General features: G+C 42.8%; 2 protein-coding genes across 2 annotated transcripts; both read right to left on the bottom strand.

The window, feature by feature from the left end:
* LOC115674553 (nuclear transcription factor Y subunit A-1-like) lies at positions 1-5,071 on the bottom strand. Its single transcript, XM_056302843.1, has 6 exons — positions 4,871-5,071; positions 2,830-3,142; positions 1,984-2,099; positions 1,623-1,694; positions 1,217-1,375; positions 1-669 (listed from the first exon to the last, which is right to left on the bottom strand). The coding sequence occupies exons 2-6, from the start codon at positions 3,077-3,079 to the stop codon at positions 346-348; spliced, it is 921 nt and encodes a 306-aa protein (XP_056158818.1). The 5' UTR covers positions 3,080-3,142; positions 4,871-5,071; the 3' UTR covers positions 1-345.
* A 5,544-nt stretch (positions 5,072-10,615) lies between these two features.
* LOC115674755 (G-type lectin S-receptor-like serine/threonine-protein kinase SD3-1) lies at positions 10,616-13,307 on the bottom strand. The gene has a single exon (XM_030597254.2). It carries the CDS (start codon positions 13,055-13,057, stop codon positions 10,772-10,774), a length of 2,286 nt encoding a protein of 761 aa, XP_030453114.2. The 5' UTR covers positions 13,058-13,307; the 3' UTR covers positions 10,616-10,771.
* Positions 13,308-22,227: the final 8,920 nt, after the last annotated feature.

Consider the following 22,227-nt stretch of genomic DNA (forward strand, 5'->3'; position numbering starts at 1 on the left):
TGACGATAAACATTTTGGCCTCTTTTCTCACAAGACTAAAAGACGGGTCGGTCATTTACGCTGTACATTAGAAGCACACCAATAGGCAACCAGTCCTGTGGCTCTGCATGCAGGATGCTGCTGTCCTCCCTTATGCCACTATCGATTGCTACAAAGCTTGAAAGAAAAAAGTTTGAAACTCGAATGTTTTTCCCACGGTCTTGGAGTAGCGAACCTGATTGCCCAGGGTTGTGCCATCATGTTCCATTTCCATGGTGCTGCTGCAAGAGGCTGTTCAGAGCTGTTTCCCGTCGCAATCTCCTCCAGCACATCATCCGGTGGATACAGGTACGAGGACAAGTGAAATCATGTATGATTCGGGAAACGGGTGATGCAGTTACCACTATGGTTTGCCCACGTATGAAGCGCATTTTGAGCACGAGGCAGATTTTCTTTGCTAATGAGACTGGTCGACGGGTCCTTGTTCGAAGATAGCAAGGAAGGTGCCGGTTTGGAGCTCGACAGATTGGATTCATTGGCTGAACCAGTTCTCCTAGAATCGCTGCCGATGCTACCTTCAGAAGTTGGATTAGTTGCAGCATTGTCTAGCTTCTTGGTATTTAAAAAGCGGCCTCCACAGCCTCTTGCTCTTCTCATAGCATGCAGATGTCGGGACTCGTGAAGATAGGGCTGGGAGGCAAGCCAATACAAGGCATCACCATGCGGAAGAAGTTTGTGATCAGTAAAAAGAACCACAAATGTCGCAGAAAAAGAGTCAGTTTACCGTACTTGTTTTACAAGTTACATGGTAGTGGCAGCTGCCATTTTCTCTAGTTGTTATGTTACTCCAATGCCTTTATTTTTTTTTATTTTTTATTTTTTTTTATTCTCCTTTACTTAAATGAATTTTGCAACAACTATATTAAGCTAGAAGTCCTTTCACATTCCTTAGTGAAGCTGCACCTCTCTGACTATAATTAATTCATGTAAGACCAAGACAAAGTTGACTAAGATCATGACCATAAACAACTGCAATACAGAATCTTCCAATTCATAAGCTCACTGCATTATAGACTCAGGTCGAGCCTATTCAAATATGGCATAATATTTGGGGCCAAAGAAGGAAAAGGGTTCTTGCATGAAAGTATGCAAATACTGGTAGGTTTTGGATATATAGTGTTGTTTAGGGTGATGAAGATTCTATTCGATTAAAGAAAGGGATACAACGGAGAATTACCTTTCTCGCTCTAATCAACTTCCTCTCCAGCTCAGCCTTGGCTCGCGACTGCCTTCGCCTCAAAATACCATGGTACTGCTTGGCATTCACATAAACAGGTTCCTCCGCCATAGGCAACACCAATCTCAAGGAATTGACCCCGAGATACTGAGAACGTGCCTGCACATAGTGCAATCGTCAATCTCATCAGTAATCCTCTATCTGCGTACAGCCTCTATGCCCTCTCACAATCAGCTCAAGGCTTGAAGTCTGAGTTCATATCTACCAGTTGAGTAGCACTAAACCAGCTAAAATAAGGTTGTTCATCATGGTATCATGCCATTCGTGCTCGTTTTGAGGGTCTCAATAGTAGGCAAAGATAGTACTAAGCTAAATGTTCTCAACAGCTGGCAAGAGGAGCACCTACCGATATCTGAGGTCCATATGCCGGCGTAACTCCATCATGGTATTGCTCAGAATATTCATATGGTCCACATGCCTGCATGGAAGTTTCTTATTAGAAACGAGGGGTAACCTTTCATAACTATTTCCAGAATATCCCTTATTTCATGTTTGGAGACTTCTTCCAGCTAGAAGAAGCCTATTGAAGTGCTCAATTGATAGGAATGAAGATTGCGGTGCGTGTGATTAACAGTTCATGAATCTGGCACTGTGCTACACATGGGAGGCACGTTATTGCCACACCACTACTCCCACAGACAAACAAGATGGATGTGTGTGTGTGTGTGTGTGTGTGAGAGAGAGAGAGAGAGAGAGAGAGAGATTACAATCGGGAGGCAAACTTGCTGGGACGGAGGTGTAGCATAGTCTGTCGATGTTGGTAGCAGAATCGAGACACCATCCATTGAATGTATCTGCTCTTGTCTATAGACTTCTGCCATCGTTGCCCATGTAAATTATAAAAGCTCATACGATCATGAAGACAGTAACAGTCCTTTTACTCTTACTTGACAAGCTAATATATCGTTGTAGAACCTTAAGGCCATGAGACACTCACATACTCAAGTACCTAGAAGCATTTGAGGAAAGTCAAGTCGACTTCTTAAGCAACACATTCCGACCCAAGCGAACTAATTTCACGAGCTTTATCTTGTAAACTTGCAAATAACTCTAGGAGATTGTAGTTTCCACTAATATGTAACTAACCAATCCTATGATGTCGGTGCACAAAAACCAACACAATATACAAATACATTCATTACAAGATCCGCGCAAACATACTTTCATGCCATATTCCTCACTCTCATAGTAAGAGACAAGATTTTTAATAGTCTACCGCAAAGATATTAACGGCCATCTTTCCAGGCCTGTATAAAACAGGAAGTCAGGTACAGGGAAAGAGTTCGAAGGTCTCAGCATCTAGACATTGCACATGTATAGCATTCGGCGGTTTAACTAATGCTTGTGCATACTTGAAGTTGAATTTTAAACATGACATAGCATGCCATGCAACAATAAACGTTTTCCTTCAATAACTTGGCATATGAGAAATAACATTAACAGTTAAAGCCACAAGTAAATGATGTGCTTGATTTTATGACTTGTCCAGCGAATTGCCGTGTGTAAAAATTCAATGGCCATATTTTTTTTTTCTTCAAACGCAGTGACATTACCTGATTGGGATACCTCTGCAGGATGCCTATGTTTGTCATCATTGCGAACCTCTGGAACACCTGTTGACCGTAATTCGATAACTTTAGTCCCTAAACCGATGTCTGAATTTTTCCATGCCGACGGATCATCCAAGCTTTTCAACATATCCACGAAGGGAGCGTGATGCCTCGTGTGGGTATAGTATGGATGCAAGCTGCCTCCATTTGAATTAGGATCTACTTCTAGTTTGTTACTCGTGTTTCTTTCCATCTTGCTTTCTTGTCTGAACTCTAGCACCAGCAACCAGCGGAAGAGTATTCACGGCAATAGTTCCTGCAGAGATGTGGGAAAAGTTTAGCTTTACGGAATTACTGATTCCAATGCAAGAATAAAATTTGCGATCCATAAGAAACTCGTGCAACGTCCTTTAAGATGGTTAAACAATTTGAATTCATCAACCGGCTCGGTGTTTGGATCAATTTGTAGGTCTAGGTGGGTCGGTGGCCTTGGTGGGAGTTCCCTGTATATTCCGCAACTAACACTGGAGAGGAAGGTAGCAATAATTCAAATCTCTGAATCTCCTCACTTGGATCCCTAGATAAATTCAGTTTTGTGTGCTTTGCCTCGAGGTGCTAAGCCAACCTATGGTGAGAGGATGTATTGGAGTATTTATGTATTGAGAATGATGAACAACAAAAATTTAGTACTAACTACACTTCCATCTACAAGTTTTAAGCTTTTAAATAGTTGAAGAATAATCCCAAATATTCCTATCCTAAAACTCGCGTGTCCAAGACATATGAAATGCTAATGACATTTCTCAAATCAAGCACTCGAAAACTTTATAAAGTACATCATCTCCAATCCTACTGGTGAAAAGAATTAACAATGTGGAGTCGATGATATACTCAATTATCAACACTAATGACTCCTAAAGCCGAAAGCGAAGAAACCGACGGTATTCCTAAACGAAAACATAAATCAAAAGCTGTTGCTAAAACACCAAATACGAATCATGCCATTTTACTCCCACTTAAGCTATCAAAAAGAATAAGAATGTTACACGCGTTGTCTAATTGGAAGCAAAGCAAATGCATGGATCACAACGGAACTTTAATTTTATTGCACTGTTAAGAGACAACCTTATTACTTGCAAGTGTGACCTTCTTAAACAGCTATTGTATAGATGAAAGAAAAAGCAGCTGTTGTATGACCTAACATCCATTTAATTTGAAAGCACAGAACTCAGGACCTCGAAAGAATGCAGTTCTTAAAAAAGTTGAAGATGATTTTCTGCTAAACACATAAACACGTTACATTGAATAGCTAAGAGCACTTCACATTGGATTCTCCCCTCAAGTCATTCAAGCACTAGACCACACCAATTCAATGTTCGCAATTCTGAATCTGTTTCGATTCGATTGATTGCCATACAACTAAAGTTTAAATTAGTAACCAAATCATGATATATATTGACACTCGGTTTGATCTAAATAAACACCAAACCACATAAGCAAGCAATTCATCTGAAAGATAGCGCAGAAATTGAATTGGGAGGGATCAAATCATCGCCTCGACTGATTTCTGTTCAACTCATGGCATGGAGAATAAAGGAAACCTACTCGCGAAAAATCCATTGTATGCACTTAAAAAGGCAATAGCTCCTTGATCCTCGTAGACATATGCACACCCACATACACACGATAACTCTCCACTGATCCAAGTACTAAAAACCCCATGCTATGCATGCAACAAGCGTACGTACATAATCGTACGCCTCATAACTTTAATTACGCTTCAATCAAAACATGGATGGCACACAAAGAACACCACGCAAAACCAGCAAGAGAGACGATCATTCGGAAAAATTAAAGCCATAACATACCAAATCGCCTAGCGAAGTTCTTGCGACTCCGAACTTCTTCCATCAACAAGAACTCCATCGACCCGAGTTTTGTCTCCATGCACGAAACATACATACATACATACATATCGACTCCACAGGAAGAAGAAGAAGAAAGAGAAAAGGACCAAGCAGAGGGAAACTCAGGAGAGTCTTACTGCTCCGACTCAGCACCACGACCAGCCAAAACCCAGAGTAGCTTCTCACGGTGGACGACGACGACTCGATCCCAGCACAGCAGATCGTCGATGATTCCGGCAGGTTAATGGGGAGTCGAGAGAGACAAGTGCAGTCTAGCAGCACAGCATCACATCACTGAGAAACACCAGCAGCGACCCAAAGAAGCAAAATGGGAGAAATATTCCATCAATTTCCGCGAGTAAATAAACAAAAGGGAGGGGGGGGAAATTTTAAATTAAAAAAAAAGGAAGGAAGAAAAGAACAAGCAAACGGAGGGGGGGTTACGTTGAAAAGTGAATTTGTGATTTTTTATTTAAATTTATTTTTCGAGGGGGGATCTATGAACGGACAGGTGGAGGTGCCCCGGGAACCACGTTTGGCGCTGGGCGTAATGACGTCAGTGTCCTTTTGCTTCCCCGGAGGGGCCAAGCCCTCCTCCGTCATCGGCGGGTGCATCTGACGTGATCTTCTCTCTTCGGTGACGTCATTAATAAATAATGTAAGAAATTGCGCGCGCCTATCCATCTCTCTTCCGTGGCGTTCACGGGAAGATGAAAGCGAAGCGTGTCTGATCGTTTCTTGACGACCGAAGAAAATCAGCTGAATTTTTTAAAAAGAAATAAGAAAAAGAAAAGAAAATCGTTGAGATTTTATGGGGGTCCTGAATAATTAAAAGGGTTAATACCGCGAAAAACCCTAAACTGGCACACCTATGATAAATTTATTAAAAACCCTAAATCGGTACGCTCAAGGCATATTGGCTCTCCGATAACTTCTGTCAAATTTTACCGTGAAATTGTTGGACTAGATAACTCATAAAAAGTTCACATGGAAATCCATATCGGTTTGGGTTAAACTTGTCACGGATTTATCAGTTTATGATTTTTTGTGAGGGTAAATTTATCGCAAATATATCAATTTGAGATTTTTCGTGGTTTTAACCCTAATTAAAATGGTTATAAGTCAATTTCCCATGCATATAGTCTAACCCACCCTAACGCTAGCGGACCTTTGTCGAGGGTGGTATAAGTCAATTACATGTGATTTTATAGGCCGAAATCCGTGCAATTCGTGTTCTTGGATTCAACGATGGCAAGTTAAAGAAAATGGGCTCCTTTGGTAAAAAAAATTGATTAGTGTTGTAATCAAGTCGGTTACTTGTGGAGGGGATTTTGACTAGATATGAGTGGTTTGTGAAGTTGGGCTACCTGCCTTTCTTAGATCATAGCGGTGCGGACACAATGTTCACGAGCTACTATGTTCATATGGGCAGTGCATCAATTCATTGATTGCCTTGAAGAAGCTCTTTAGTGATGATGATGGTGATGTTGTGCATGCCCATTTGAATCTCTGGCGCTCATTTGCTATTCATGGAAATGACAAGACAGATGAAATTGGAGTTTTTCCGATCTGGAAATCCTTCGAATTACCACTACTTAGCTCTTTAGATTTTCGTTTTTATGCTTCTTACGACGGCTCCTCGACCTGACACTCATCGTTAATTGGGTCATTGCCTGATTATCAGAGAGAAGACTTTCTTTTTCTTTTTCTTTTTCTTTTTCTTTTGATCCTGAGATAAGGCTTAGTAAGCTTTCGTTCCGCACTCATATTAGATGTTGTGTGACAGATCAATTGAGCATTTTGAACATGCATCACAAACAAGATCATGATTAGGTGTATGGTATTGAATCGATCCTATCAATGAATGAGTGCCGATCACTATCTTTTCTATAATAGAAAGTCGAATCAAATATGGATTGGCAAGTTGGGCAGCTCGAGCTCAAGATGTAATAACCTGATCTAATGAGGGTGGAGAGTGATCGCCGGGCAAAGGGTATGGACAAGCATTAGCTACTAGCAAGCTTCAAAGATGTGCGAAGAATGCAAGAACGAGTCGAACTATGCAACGTATAGAGGGAGAGCAATTTATATGTGAAAATTGAAATTAATTTACAATCGCGTCCTTTGATATAACGGCAATACTGAGTTTTGGAACTCAAAAACTAAGCGTATTTGGATGGAAGTACTCTTAGGAATGTGCTCACTTCGGCATAAGACGGGCCAAAATGGATAATACCTCGATTGAGTTAATCGAGAGTCGTCACGTAAGAAAAGAAAAGCTTGCTCGTTGTTGCCCATTCCGCACTCTATTGGGATTCAATTTTACGTGAGCTTAGCGAGCCGCTAAGTCCATAATCTTATGTCTAATTTAAAAAAAATCAAATATTATATTGAAAGATCTTTATTTTTTTTTTTTAATTTTGTGAATGATTGATTCGTCACAGAGCATCATGTCTCAAAACAGGTGGCCAAGAAAGAGAAACTAATGAGGTCATTAGCACCCAGCAGGAGGGGAAGGTGGGGGTTAAACCTGTCCCGATACATCATAATTAAACTGTTAATCACGCTGATTAGCGTCAACCCAACCTCGATCAATCAAGAAAAATCCGTTTTTTCTTAATAAATCGGCCAACTTCGAAAGCAGCCGTGTACTGTTCCCGCATCATGTCCCCCCCCCCCCCCCCCCCCACGTGTCCCCGGCGTGGAACGTTCGACTACAAGGACATGTGGGCCCCCCCCCCGCCCCTACACGGCACGAGGCCGGGACACGTGGTGCCCGATCCCGCGAGCTACCGCGAGTTAACGGCGACGGCGCCGTTAGGCTGTCGTGGCGTTAGGTGACAGGGCTTGTCCTTTCGTACCGGGCGGGGGGGACAGGCCACGCGCGGATCTCGCGGCGGCGACCGCGCAGCCCACCCACGTGTCCCCCCCCGAGCCGGGAGCGGCGACGGCGATCGCTCCACGCGGATTATTCGTAGAAGCTTTGGGAAAAAGGGGTGGTAAAGGAGCGGGTCCCGGCGGCGGACCACGTCCCCCCCCCTCGAGCCACGAGCGACGACCGTTGATTCTACAGTTTTGAGCATCGTCCGGTGCTTCGGACTCTTGCTCCACACAGCTGCAGGCTGCAGGCTGCAGGTTTGGACCACGAAAGGTGGCAACTTTGAGTTGCAGTACTAATCCTGCCCGCTTGACTGCTTCCGAACCTCGTAGACAGTACGTGTCCTACCAGAGCGGCGAGGGTTCCCACGAATCCTTTTGCGAATTGGTTCTCCCAGAGCATGCGGCGATGGTCGGATCGAATGAGAGGAGCCCCGTTTGATCTTATACATTTCTTAAAGTTTCGTGGGACACCACATGCTGCGTAGGAGTCGTGTATAAGAGGCACGTGAACGTAATTCCGACCCGTTAAAACTGAGCGGAATTGGTCCTCTCCACGGACCATGTAAGACCCCCCCTCCAAAACCTTCCGAGAGATTGCCCAGTGTTCAGGCACCAAGTGCATGTAGACGGGCACGGGTCAGGTTTTCTGTTCATGGGCTTGCCCCATCCGTGCTCGACGGGACGCCCCCCAAGGAAGATGATCAAGGCCTGTCCAGCCAATCCATTGATTAGGTCCGATTGTGGCCGATCATTCGACCCCTGCACGGCGCGTGATTTCCGCAGATAAAGAATTGCAAAGCTTCGAACGATTCGCAGGAAAATCTCAGTAGATTTTTTTCCCTCAAATGATTTACTACTTCTCCAATAAACACGAAGTCCTAATCGTCCGAAGAACGAGGTAATTCTACCCTGATCGTATTTTACACCCGAAATGCCAAATTTAACTGAAAAGGTATCAACTTTATTTTCGACCATAGAATTTTCTAGAGATCGATGTCTCGCTTTCTGTGATCATCCCTGTGTCAAACTTCCTTCCATGAACGCGTAGACATAGGCCTCCCATGAAAGCAAATCAGGAGTTTATGATTTGCAAACTCTAAGCATCTCCACACCCCCACCCAAAGCTATTAAGAAACTAAGCAAAGATCTACAAGAATGAAAATCATCTGCTACTTAGCTTATTTACTAAAGAGTCATTCAACCCATCATGAACTGCCTAATAGAGTTGACAAAGCCAAGAAATAGAGACAGAGAAGATCAAATAGACATGGAAGTTTACTCGGTGCATGCATACGTTGTTCAAACCTCTTGCTTCCACTCGCTCGTGTATGTTCCGGTAAAAATTTAAGCAGGAAGAAAAGTTTGCGGAGATTCACCAACCAGTTAAGAAGAATCAGACTTGCAGGCGCTGAAGCAAACGCTGGAACCCATAACTCTCAGCAACCCACGCTAGCAGAAGCAGAACCATATCAATCAACCCTACAAAACTACCAAGAACTACTCTCATCCGGCCTAATCTCGCAGTGTGCATTTTCGGTGCTGTCTATGGCCCAATCTTCGTGTTGAGTACCTAATTGCAGACTTGAAGTTTCAGTCGCCTCCTAACAAACCGAAAGGAATCAAAATATCCAGAAAAGGGCAGATTATGTCTATACATTACGGAATGCAAAGAGGAAGAACATGTCTATATCAGGGTGAGTGAAGAAGGTTGTAGGAGATTTTCTCAACGAGCCATTCGGAGCCGACAACGCCCTCCTCTTCTTCATTGGAGCTGGCGGACAAGACAAGATCTCCGGTATTCTGAACTTTTCGGCTCTCGGTGTACAACAATCCATTAGCGGGACATCTGTGGTTTTGCCAGGAGGTGCCATTAATGAGAAGCTCTCAAGCGTTGCTCTGCTTTTAGCGATAAATGTGAAATGATGAATCAGTCGGAGGACCGCAATTTTAGAATTTAACACGAAAGGAACGCAAATGGCTAATATAGAGTCGCTCGTCTCGTGGAACAGTTGGATCATTCATGGATTCTAGTTTAACTTTTGGGCCAAATAAAGAGTGTGACCTAAGAAAGAAGCGCCATTTTAGTGTTTTCAACCACGACTGCTTGAAAGTGTTGGAACCTGGCGACAACAACAATCCAAAGAACCTCTGTTTTTATCTGTTTGAATATTTGGGAAAGTTTCTTCGTTCTCTCAAAGTAAAACCCAAGAGAACCCTACAGCAGCAGCTAACTGCTTCCACTAACTAGCTGAGTAAAGACTCATTCAAAACTCCACCAAATCTAGATAAGAGAGAAGCAACTTTTCAGAATAATCCCATCATTTGTGACATAATACCAGTATGAAAAATGTACTCTTTCCACGAAAATTCGTTTCACGCATTGTCACAGCTTTTCTTTTGCGGGTTTTAATATTATCGATCATGATCAGATAGTGATCATACATAAGTTAGTATCTGCAGCCGAAGTGCCTTACAAAAAGCTGTTCTTTTATGATTAGTTCTTACTTTTTATCTGGTTCCTGTCATGCAGGGCAAAGTCAGGAAACGTCAGCTGGTAACGAGGGGACATGAAACCAGATGAAAGAGTGCATCTTCATACTGAGACATCATCGTCCGGTTTAGTCACAGCTAAATGTAAAGAAGTCCTTGTTTAAAACGTACACAAAAAGAAAATTATGCCAATCAGGACTAAGTTTCTCAAAGACTCCACCTGATGATGCATCAAGAAATCGAATATTGATTCGTACGTAATTGATCGAACATTCTCAGGTTCTGCACACTACCGGGTTCCAGTACTATTTTTTTTTTAAACCATTGCTTCATCTATCTTATCTATGGAACAGATGGAGCAGCAGCACCATCAATACCAAGAAAAAACGAAGCAGTGACATGAGAGTGACAGTTCATATAAAACACATCCACAAATGCACGCATGCGCGTGTGGAGAGAGAGAGAGAGAGAGAGAGAGAGAGAGAGAGAGAGAGATTTTACAATTGCTGAACTTGAGAAGAGATATCAGCACATTTGCTTTATACAAAGATCTTATACACCCAACAAGGGCAAGTCAATCAGAGGCCTAATTCCAGCTGAAAAGCTTAGTCAATCCTACCACAAAAAAGAGAAGCAAGAAGGGAAAAAACTTCAGAGGCAACAAATTTCTATGACTCTGAGCCAGACCTGGAAGATTCTTCTTCCTGCAATGGCCTCTCGTGAGAAAAAGGAGGTGGTGGGAGGTCAACCGTCAAAGTACCCTCCAACACCTTAACAACCTCCCCCATTGATGGTCTCAACCGTTCATCGCTTTGTAAACACCAAAATGCAATCCTCATGACCCGGTTCAACTCTTCTAAGCTAACCTCGCTCTTTATTCTTTTATCTACCACCTTCTCTACCTGCCCAACCATCATTTCATTGTAAGCCCACTCACTCACGCTCTTGTGATCTCGACATCCGCTGACCAAAGCAACCACCAGCTTCCCAAAATCCTCCGCATCACTCTCGGCCGATATGTCAGGGCTTAGTGCTTCACTGTGAATTATTGAGAGCCCAAACTCAGAGACCTTGGCATCTAGATTCTCGTCCAGCACAATGTTTTCACATTTCAAGTTCCCGTGACTTATAAAGTCTCTACATTCTAAGTGCAAATAAGACAGTGCCTTTGCCACGCTCAAAGACACTTCCATTCTCTTCTTCCAAGTTAATCTCTTACTCAGCTCAGGGTCTTCGATGTACTTCTCCAAAGAGCCATTTTTAGCATATTCGTAGACCAAGTACCTGTGAATAGACTCGCAACAATAGCCCTCCAACTTTATGAGATTTTTGTGATGAATGCTTCCCACTCTCAAGACTGCAGCTCTAAACTTCCTCTCAGCCACAGTTGCCTCCACGTCTTTAATTGCAACAGGCTGCCTATTTGGGAGCATGCCTTTGTACATCTTCGGCCCAATCTGATGCTTAAAGTTTCCAGTGAGTTCTTCAATCTCCATGAATGAAAACACAAGCAAGCTCTTTGAGTAAGGATCTTTATAGGCCAATGCGGGTTTCTTCCAAATCCAGTTACGCCTTTTATAAATATAGAACCCGACAGCCAACTGAATTGCAAGAACTGTAACGAATGTTCCAGATGCAGCTCCGGCAAGACAAGGAATGCAAAGCCTATAAGATTTGTTGACAGGGATAGGCGCCGGAGACGGTCTCGGACGAATTGGGTCAACGGCAATTGGGTCCAAACACTTCTTAACAAAAGATATCGAACTTAAAGATGGGTCCGTATAACCAGTGATATAACGAGAGGTCTTGACTAGGCATTCTGCCGATCCATCGTTAGTAAATGTTGCAGCTGTACAGAGTGGGTCCTTCAGGCACAAATCTTTGCATTGCTGTAGACTACTTAGGACAACTGAATCATTCACTGGATACATCCCATGAAGAAAAGTATGCTCATAAGAAAGCATGATAGAACCAGATTTGCATCCCTGCTGATTCGGAAGCAGACATTTCGGGTAAGTCGCGGAACCAGACTTAAATGGGCACACACAATCAGGTAAGCCTGAACTGTTGAAAAAGCATATTCCATAATCCCCACAAGTTGCAAATACATTGCATTGATTATCAACCGCTTGCCAGACTGATATCCAAGCGGCTGAAGCTTCTCTCCATGAGTACATACGTAGATTACCATCAGTATCTAGCCTGAGAAATCGAAATTTCACGGTCTCACTGTGATCTTCCCCGAAAAGAGAAAAAATAGGCCTTGAATACTCATTTAGAAGCAGCAGAGCTCCATTAGCCATGAGGACAGCACTAACATTTGAATTCGAAACGCTTCCAAAAGTCCAATATTTGATATCAGACTCCCATCTCAGTTGTAACTGACCAGACTCATTCATATAGAGGCTGTAGTAACTAGACATTGAATTCACCTTCTGTGCTCTGAGTGTTTCAAAGACCGATAATGTCTGCCCTGGGAGAAGTGTGTTAGATGGACTGTCAAAACTCTGCCAAACTCTGTCCCCCTTGTCATTGAGAAGGACAAAATTGCCGTTATCATGTAGAACGGCCGAAACTACCGCCAATTGACTTGTTTTACTGCTCCAAGCGATGGTGCTTACCGAGGAATCAAACAGGATGAGTTCTCCATCTTGGGTGAGCTGAAAATAAGACTTGTTTCCAACCATGATGTCAGCTCCAGCAGCCCAAACCACCTTTTGCTCATAAGCAGGAATAGATTTCGAATTGAAACGGATGCCGACGCTATACTGAAATGACTGAGGTGAGCTGTTATAAAACCCAAGTGCGAAATCCCCATTGGAGGAGACCCAGAAGTTATTATCTTCAACAGAAAGTTTTGAACCTAAGGGAACCTCTGAAACCACAGTCGAAGGTAGCAGGAACCCAATGGAGAGGTAAATCCACAAATACCAAAACTCAACCTGTTTAACCATACTTAGATGCTAAGATTTGAGAAGAAGGTACATACATGTACCAAACGGCCCCACAACTAAAGCTTCAGGATAAGCCGAAGTGACAAGCACCAGTCAGAGAGTAATCATGTAGAATTAGGCAAGATGATGACAAACCTCAAAATTGTCAAAGCAACCGTAATGCAGATGGTAGCCAACAATAATTCCAAGAAAACGGCATCTTCCGACCACAGCAAATCAACAAGGAATTTCTCCGACGTAGGAGCACATTCCGAAGTGACAAGCACCAGTCAGAGAGTAATCATGTAGAATTAGGCAAGATGATGACAAACCTCAAAATTGTCAAAGCAACCGTAATGCAGATGGTAGCCAACAATAATTCCAAGAAAACGGCATCTTCCGACCACAGCAAATCAACAAGGAATTTCTCCGACGTAGGAGCACATTTCAAAGATAATTAGGTGAAATCAACCGAATTTGAAGAATCCCATGGCGGTTTCAAGGTGAAGCGAACACAGTTCAACGGGAAAATCCAGTCGTCGACGTTCGGTACCTGAAAAGGCAGTCAAAATCAGCACCCAGAATCAAGAAGCCATCTTGGACTACATAGCCTGGCCCTATGTAAGTAAACAGGCATAGGGCTCCACTTAATCATCAAAGACTTGAATCCAATGGAACAATAAGGGAGACGAGCTCACAAAACACAAAAGGGTTACAGCATTGGTGACATGTGGAGGTTGAAAAGGGGCAATTTTTTTAATAGAAACCTAGACAAAAAAATAAGGGATTCGAGTTGAAAATCAAGCACAACAAGGGGTCCCAATCAGTGCAAAACCAGCTACTCCCTTGCGTAATGCCGTCACTTTCATGCTACAGAAGATAGACTGTTGACGGGGAGACTGTTGACAACCAAGATTTCTAGAGGGATAAGTAGAAAACGTGATAACCCAGCAACATGCACAGGATCAAAAGTCAAGAATCGAAGCGACCCCATCGACATTGGGATCTTACTCCTGCGCACGAAGATCACGAGGTCGAGACCACTGAAACGTTTCAACAGCTCATCTTCAAGACACCCGACAGAGACTGTGAGGAGGAAGAAACATGAAGAACAACAGCAACCAAGCCACAACAATCGGCGGCTACAAGACGAAAGCTGACTAGATATTCACCCAACTCAAAAGCGCAAATGCAAAAGGCGAGTCAAGAGCGCAAGGGCCTGACCTGAGTATAGGGCAACGGAGCCCCGACCAACAACTGGGTCAAGAAAAAGGAACCCAGGAAACAAAGCGCTCCCTCTCTCTCGACCGAAACACGAAAAGAGGAAAAAAGATTCTGGGGACAGAAATGTGGGTGGAAAAGATAAGCTAAAGGGGCTTCAGAAAACGGGATCTTTTTCAGAAAACGGACGGCAATGTGGCCGGAAAGTGGCCGGAGAGTGGCCGGCCGCGAGAGAGAGAGAGAGGGGGGTAGGGAGCAGCAGAGACCAAGAAAGTACTCTCAGAGCCAAAGAACCGAAGAGGGTCGCTGTGTGAAAAATGTGGGGACGCCGAGTCAAAAAACACAATGGGGATGGTCGTCCCCTGTTCTTTATTACACGAACAATATGGGGGGGTCGTAGGGGGTGGGACCGTCTGATATCCTGGGGAGTGGGGGAGGATTAGGTAGGGTTTCCCCCACACGCACAGATGCGGCTCGTGAGGAATCCAATGGGGGCGTGCGCTCTTTTGCGTTTCGGCCACTCGGGGAGAGGGAGGAGGAAATCGAGCTTTTGGACACACCCTGTCCCTCGACCTTTTGGTTCTTGCAGATGTTCAGCTGAAAAGGAGTTCGTGTTGGAACTTGGAATCCCCTTCCCCTTTGTTGGCCTTCCTTTCCGCCCCTTGTTTCAAAGCGAGAGAAAGCAAAATGAAGAGCGAATGTTGTGCGAGGGTTTCTACCATGAATGAGTACTTTCGATAGGTCAATCTCCCACAGCATAGGATTAACATATGCGATTAGCTTTTCTTATGACGAAGCTTAAGCCGAACACGACCCTCGAGCAGGTCTCCACTTCCAACTAATCATGCTAAATTTAATGGAAATTAGGTGACTACACCAACATCCTAGTATTAGACAAGAGACCAAGTAGGCGAGGGACAATACAATAAGTAGCTCGTGCGGAGAGTTTTTTTCGCTCATAAGTCGGATTGTGTTTCATTTGAAGATTATATATTCCCGGGGGGGACCATAACCTTTGCTATATAGGCAAACTTCTGAGGTATAACAATCTCCTATTTTATTATTACCGTCCAACGGCTGAGATTCATCATCTAGATGATCTTCCAGTCAACCAGCATCGGCATGGTCAAACTGGTTCCTGGGGTGAGTATTAAAACTCGCTAGTTCCAATTTAAGGTTCAAAGGTTTTAGGTCATGCTATCTTCTACCATGCACCCAGCGGAAAATACCCTGTCAAAAGGGTACAGCATGCCTTGTATAGTTTATCTTGTGTAAGTAAGTGTACGCGTACTTAACTATTTCTCTTTTTCTTTATGAAATTTTCAAATTTGAACGTTTGAAAGCTCCGAATAATCGACAATCTCCAACCCAATTAGAAAGCACAAATCTCCAACCTCAAATCCGCAAACAATTCCCCGCATGCTCTCGTTCTTAGCGAATTCGCAAATAGCCTCGGAACCTGGAAAGCTAAAAGGAGGGGCAAGCAAAACCACGGCTGGGACCAAGCAATTAATAATGCAATCTATCAAATGTGGAACAATGTCATTCAATGCACAAAACAACCAACAATATAACTCCACGTGCATGCATTTATGATACGAATTTATCCGAAATCCAACTGATCGTGTCAAGTAAATCCTGCCATCACAGTTCGTCTAGGGACAAGGCCCGTAAACCCTATCCCGCTAGTTAAGCTCGAAAAAATCATGATGATCGCGACCAAACCCCCGAAAATCTTATCGGTTGTGATTGGGTCCCCAAGCAGTACTGGTCTTACACAATTATGAATTTCGTTTTCACTTGGATAGTGTGTAATTATCACGTAAGTTGACGTCAAGTATAATTCTAAATGATGTATAATCCGTAATTCAATTCATCGATCCGAAAATCCAGGCGCATTGGAACATAACCGTTGCTTTGTCCATTTTTTGAAATAGCATGTTGTGAAGTATATGATATTTATACTTTTAGTTAAATACATGTCATGCTATAGATGCGGACCTCGGCATCTCTTGAACATAAAACAACTAGGGGTATTCCCTCCTCCTGAGAAAGACAAAGATACACGGGAAAATTAGGGGGTTGAGCGTCCGGGTATCGGCACGTCAGCCCGCCAGGTGTATACACCTGAACATGCGGGATGGCCTAGTTGGAAGCTTAGCCTTCCCCTGTTTTGATGGGGTAACCCAGTAAATCCACTAATGATTCAAGGCAAGCCCCTAGCTTTTTACCGGCACGTCAAAATAAGAAACGTAATCTTATCAGCCCACCAAATATATACATTTGGACAGGGAAAGCGGCCCCAATTTGAAGCTAAAGCTTTCCCGTGCTTTGGTGAGATAACCTGGTAAACCTCACCGAGGATTCAAGACAGGTCCCTGGTTTTTTACCGGGAGGTAACCAACTTTTATCAAATATACATCATGGGTTCTTTAGAAACCATAAAAGTGATAAAAGTCGCTTTATCTCTGTCATCCATCGTGTCACGACGCAATTAATCATAGCCGCGAATTTCCCTTGGTCCCTAAAATTCAATTAAAAATGCTAATCAAAAGAGTAATATTGACGCAAAATCCCTGAATCTTCCTCTCCCCTCCATAAAGCCGCCCGCATCAGCGGAATTACGAAATTGTCCCCGAAAACCCAACTTTCTGTCCTTGGGACTACTTAATTATTAAAATATAAAAGGCCGGAAATACTTTAGCATGCCCCAGTAATCCGGAAGTGATAATTTTCTCGAGACAATAAATTTTAAATCTAATTTAGGAAATTTCAATATAAAATTACTCAACTCAACGAAAATAAATTTCTAATATCTTACATGATTTCGAAATATTATGCGCCCTTTCAATCAAATCAATTTAGTTGAGTCACAAAGTATCTCAAAACGTTGCAACAAAATTGTAATTTCTGAGATTCACATAAAAATCAAATGTCATGGAATGTAGAGGACATCTTGCCGATTTCAACGGTGAAGACGGCAGAGAAATTCGATTTCAGTGTGTACGATGTAAGCAATTAGAGATTGCCGCGCTAGAAGAAATCCTAACAGAGCCAAAAGAAATCATCAAAAAAGTTATAAACCTATTGTACGGGTGTCAATTCAATTCAAAACCTTTTTATTTGGTCAATTTAGTTAATATAGTTCTTTTGGCAAATTTTGATTGGAAATCGCTAGCATTAATGTGACAAGGCCAACGCTGACGTTGGTAATTTTTTTTATTTTTTCTTCTTTTTTTCCCGTAGTGGCTGGCGAGGGCCACACTCGCTAGATCTGGTAAAGGCTCGCTTGAGCAAAGGCGTCGCAGCCCTTGCTGGATTCGATGAGACCAAAGGCCGTGAGGGTGGCCCTCACCTAAACGGCGAGGGTTGAGCTTTCACCAGATTCGGTAAGGGTGGTCATCACTGAGGATCCTTGAAGGCAAATAGGACAAAAAGAACAAGAAAAAAAAAGAAATTTAGGAAATTTTCTTTTAAAATTTGCAAAAATTGTCCATGCCAACATCAACCATCTTATGCCTATATTAGCGATTTCCAGCCAAATTGACCGGAATAATCACATTGTAAATCGTCAAAAGGTTTATAATTTAATTGGCACAATTACATTCTCGTACTGTTTCTTGTTCTTTTCTTATTTTTTCATTTCTTCCGAACTAGATTGGGAGCTAGATCTAGGAGTTTTTTTCTCTCGATTTAGTTCTAGATTCAAGAGTCTGAACTCTCCGATCTAGTTATAGATCTAAAAGCTATTCTCTCCCTATTTACATACGGGAGTTTAATAATGTTTTCGGGAATTCGATACCCCGTGTTCTATCCATTTGCAGGTTATCTATCTCCAATTTCAGCGGTGATCGTAGGAAGCGTTTCACTGAAATACGAAGGTTTCCTCTTCTTAAAGTTAGATATGTGTTTATTCAACCTGTCTTGGTTGTCTCTATACGGAGATAGTGTAGAGGAAGCCGAACCAAGGCGTGCACTGCCAACTGACAATACCGTAGTTGTTGGAGAAGGAATTTCCATTATGTGCTCATCATTGACAATGATACAAGATCCAATGATCAGTTGCCAATTATTTTGATTGACAAATCTGTTTTTATGAAACGAGTGTGTGCTTGACCATGCCAATGCATTGTTGATTCTCCTTCTTCTTCTTTTTCTAGATTTAACTTTGTTTTGTAGTATTTTGGATTTTGCTTCACTTCGATTTGCTTTATCATAAAAATCTATATATACCTCATTTATCCGTTTGAGCAATGAATAACATTTTTCTTTCGACCAAAAATAAATTTGGCACAATTAAAAGGTTTAAGACTGAATTGTCCGCTATACAATAGATTTACGACTTTTTGGACAATTTTCTAACAAAACCCATATTTTCTTTTGTTAACAAGCGCCATAAACACCCTAATAAAAACCGTTTTGTCATTTTCAGTGTACCGTCTTTCTAGCGGTTTCTTATCCAATACAATTAACCGGTGCCCTAAGCACCCTCGTTAATTAATAAGATACCTCGAGAAATTAATCCCTACTGTAAGCACGAGGGGTTTGGAAAGAGGACAAATAAACGATGGCCAAGCATGCCAGAAGGACAAAAGGCTGCTGTCACCAACTTCTATATTTTTTTTTCTGCGTTGTTGTTATTAGCTGTAAATAGGGAATCGAGATGAAAAAAAAAAAAAAAAAAAAGGGAGAAGGAACGTTGGTTTCCTCTCAACAATCGACGACGATCTTCATGGATGTCTTTTTCCCTATCGAAATCATGAATCATTGCTGTTAAAAAAGGAAAGAGATCGTGGAGAACAGCGGACAAAAACATCAGTCGCTGCCGCCTCGTCCTCATCGAAGCGCATCTTCTTTTGTGATCCAACAGTCGCCCCCTCGCAATTTTCAAAGATACGTAGATACGCCCTCAATTTGCCTCCATGACTTTGGGAGGCTCTCTTTTTTTTTTCTTTCTTCGCGTATTATCCTTGAATGACTTTTGTCCACGTTAAAATTATTAAATGCTAAATCGCACATTTATCTAATAATTAGTTATAGTCCCACTCAAAATCTCACGTGGTATCAGAGCTGAAGGTGTTGAGTTCGAATCTTTTCAGGCATTTATTTGCCTCTCCAAAAAGGTAGAGCAAAAATATGAGAGTTAGAGATGGTGCATATCAAAAAAAGATTATACCCCCTCCCCATAAAGAAGGATGCGGTTCGCAAGAAAAATGAAGAGGTATTTTTCCTTCCATTACTTCTCGGAGCTACAAAACCTTTGTTAATCGTTCAATCAATCTTCCAATTAGGGTGTCGCGAATATCAATGTTGCATATATTTTTCAATTAAGTTCGCACGTAAGTGATGTCCATAGTTCAAAACCTGTCGAGCAAATACGTGGCTTGAGGCGGGTATGGTTTGGGATGAAAATGTAGTTTGCAAATATAAAAGTGAAAATGCCTAACGCTTTGAGGCCCGAACGCATTAGATGTCCGCTCTTAGGTTGAGCAGTAAGGGTACAACGGGAAAATGTAGTTTGCAAATATAAAAGTGGCATTGTCCAACATTTTTAGGTCCAAACGCATTAGCTATCTGTGCTCTTAGGTTGAGCAGTAAGGGTCCAACGGGATAGGTGGTGAAGTAGCCTTTTTTGGCAGTCTCTAGTACATCCACGTCCTTCCCTACTGGGATCCACGAGGCTGGTCCCGGGAGATTTCCTCATTGTCATATGTGATATGACCATGGACAATTCAGACAACCAAGGGCGCGAATGACAACCATTCTATTTCAGAAATCAATTTATTGCCAGAAATAGATTTTTCTATTTCTATTCCATGGACGAGTTTCTGAGCAAAAAAACGCGTTTGATAACAACATAATTTTTGTTTCCAAAATAAAAATTTGTTTGATAACGGCACAAAATTTCTCCCTCCCAGACCGGCGAGTGGACGGTGGGCGGGTGGCGACGGGAAGCGGCAATGGACGGCGGCGTGGCTAGTGCGGAGGACGGTGATAGGAGGCAGCCGGCGTCGAGCGGCAGCGTGGCTAGTGCGAAGGAAGGTGATAGGAGGCAGCCAGTGTGGCTAGTGCCGAGGACGGTGATAGGAGGCGGCCGGCGTCGGGCGATGACAAGACGTGGGCGATGGCGGGACGCTAGCGATGGTCAGTGGCCAAAGGCGGCGGATGGCGGGAGGTGGCGGCCGACGGGAGGCGGCGGATGGCGAGTGGGTGGTGATGGGCGAGTTGCACGTGTCTATAATTCATTCCCTAGTCACATCGGTTCTGCTGAATATAATTACAGGGAACTCCAGATGATTCCATGCCAAGAAAATCATATTATCCCAGAAGAAGCATGAGATCACACCACACATGTTTCGTGGGATCACGAAGGATCTTCATCTGCAACGAGACAAGCACTTAGAGAATACGATCAGGCACAAGTACAGCTCGGATCATCGCAAGATCAAGAAATGTCAGACACAGGAGATCCAGCATATTCATCTCAGGATCCATGGGGGTGGACCACTCTCTCAAGACCCATATGACTATGGACCATTGTCCTTATCCGTTGGACTTGACGCCAGCTCTGCCTCTCACTACTCACAGCTAGGAAATTGGCCCAGCCAGTCTTACCTGAAGAAAATCCACAGCCAAATCTTGGCATCAGAATGTGGAATGAACTTCTATTACTACAAAACACTCCAAATATAGCACTTCCAGACCTTTCTACACATACATTCTCTTCCTCGAACCAAACACCAGTGATTACTGAAGATAATTTTGAACAAATTCTGACACGGAGACAGATAGCAGAATATGAATGTGCAAATAGCTCGGATTATGATTATAACTCTAGATGGAGATAAACTGGTACTGTTTCACTCAACCGGCACTGTTTATTGTAGCATATAATAGCCGGGTACTATTTGAGTACTGTTTCACCTAATCTTATGAATAGGTTTTAAGTGTCCTACGAGTGTGTTTTAGGTGTGTTTTGTTTTATATGGACAGAAGTCCAATAATGTACCCCGTTTTAGGTGTGTTTTGTTTTATCCGAACCTTCGTCCAGCAATGTATTCCCCCCACGCCTATAGAAGGCCATGTAATCCTTCAGTTTGGAATAAGAGGGAAAGTTATGAAATTCCAGAGTTCTCGCTTGCCATGTCTCTCTAAAAATCCTTTTCTTCAAAGCCTGGTATGATCCTCTAAGAAATGCAGCTTGGCCAGTTAGGCCTAACATCATCCTGGTAACTCTGAGCGTCTATGCTCTGAGCTAAATCTCCGGGTAGTTTTGCAGCTAAAAGGCAGTCCTAAAGAGCTTGAACAAGAGGTTCGCCCGTGCGGGATAGCATACCTGCTGTAAACTGACTGTGCAAGTGATAAGAAGAATTTTTATTTCTCATTTTTGTTCCAGAAATAGAAAAGTAGAAAATTTTTACTTCTCATTTCATTTCCAAACCTATTTCTGAAATCAAAATTTGTTCCAAAAATAGAAAAATGAAATTGCGTTACCAAATGGATTTCTATACCAAATTTGTTTCCCAAAATAGAAAAATAGAAAAACAGAGAAACAGAATGGTTATCATTCGCAGCCTAAGTAGCCAAAGTTATTCGAGACAACCATGTCTTTGGGCTCGTTGAAGGTTAGTTCTGAAACGCTCGTTCTTGCAGTAATTCGGATCAGACGCCAGACCCGTTTGGCTTGGCTTTTCAAATGCAACTTGGGGGAATGCAAATACCTTTAGGTGAAAGCCACTTGGGGAAATGTAAGTGGTGTTTGGTAAAAAAAAATTTGTGAAGCTACTTTGGCCTAAGTAGTGTTTGGTAAATTTTTTTTTGCAAATAGCTTTAGCAATTTTTAGTTTTAATATTCCGGTTTTGTCCCTATTACTATTCATCTTTTTCACCGGCGAGGGTGGCCGGCGAGGGCAGATCTGGCCGGCGAGGTCGCCCGACCCAGGCGACCGCCCAGGCGCCGTCGCCTGGGT

Source organism: Syzygium oleosum, unplaced genomic scaffold, assembly GCF_021117445.2.
Source record: "Syzygium oleosum isolate NSW1041296 unplaced genomic scaffold, Sole_v2.1 Sole_v2.25, whole genome shotgun sequence".
NCBI classification, from domain to species: Eukaryota; Viridiplantae; Streptophyta; class Magnoliopsida; order Myrtales; family Myrtaceae; genus Syzygium; species Syzygium oleosum.

Coding starts and splice junctions, on each gene's coding strand:
- LOC115674553 (XM_056302843.1), bottom strand. CDS start 3,079: ATGGAAAGAAACACGAGTAACAAACTAGAAGTAGATCCTAATTCAAAT. Junction 2,100..2,829: donor TGCAGAGGTATCCCAATCAG/GTAATGTCACTG, acceptor TTACATGGGCAA/CGATGGCAGAAGTCTATAGA. Junction 1,695..1,983: donor AGCAAGTTTGCCTCCCGATT/GTAATCTCTCTC, acceptor ACTTCCATGCAG/GCATGTGGACCATATGAATA.
- LOC115674755 (XM_030597254.2), bottom strand. CDS start 13,057: ATGGTTAAACAGGTTGAGTTTTGGTATTTGTGGATTTACCTCTCCATT.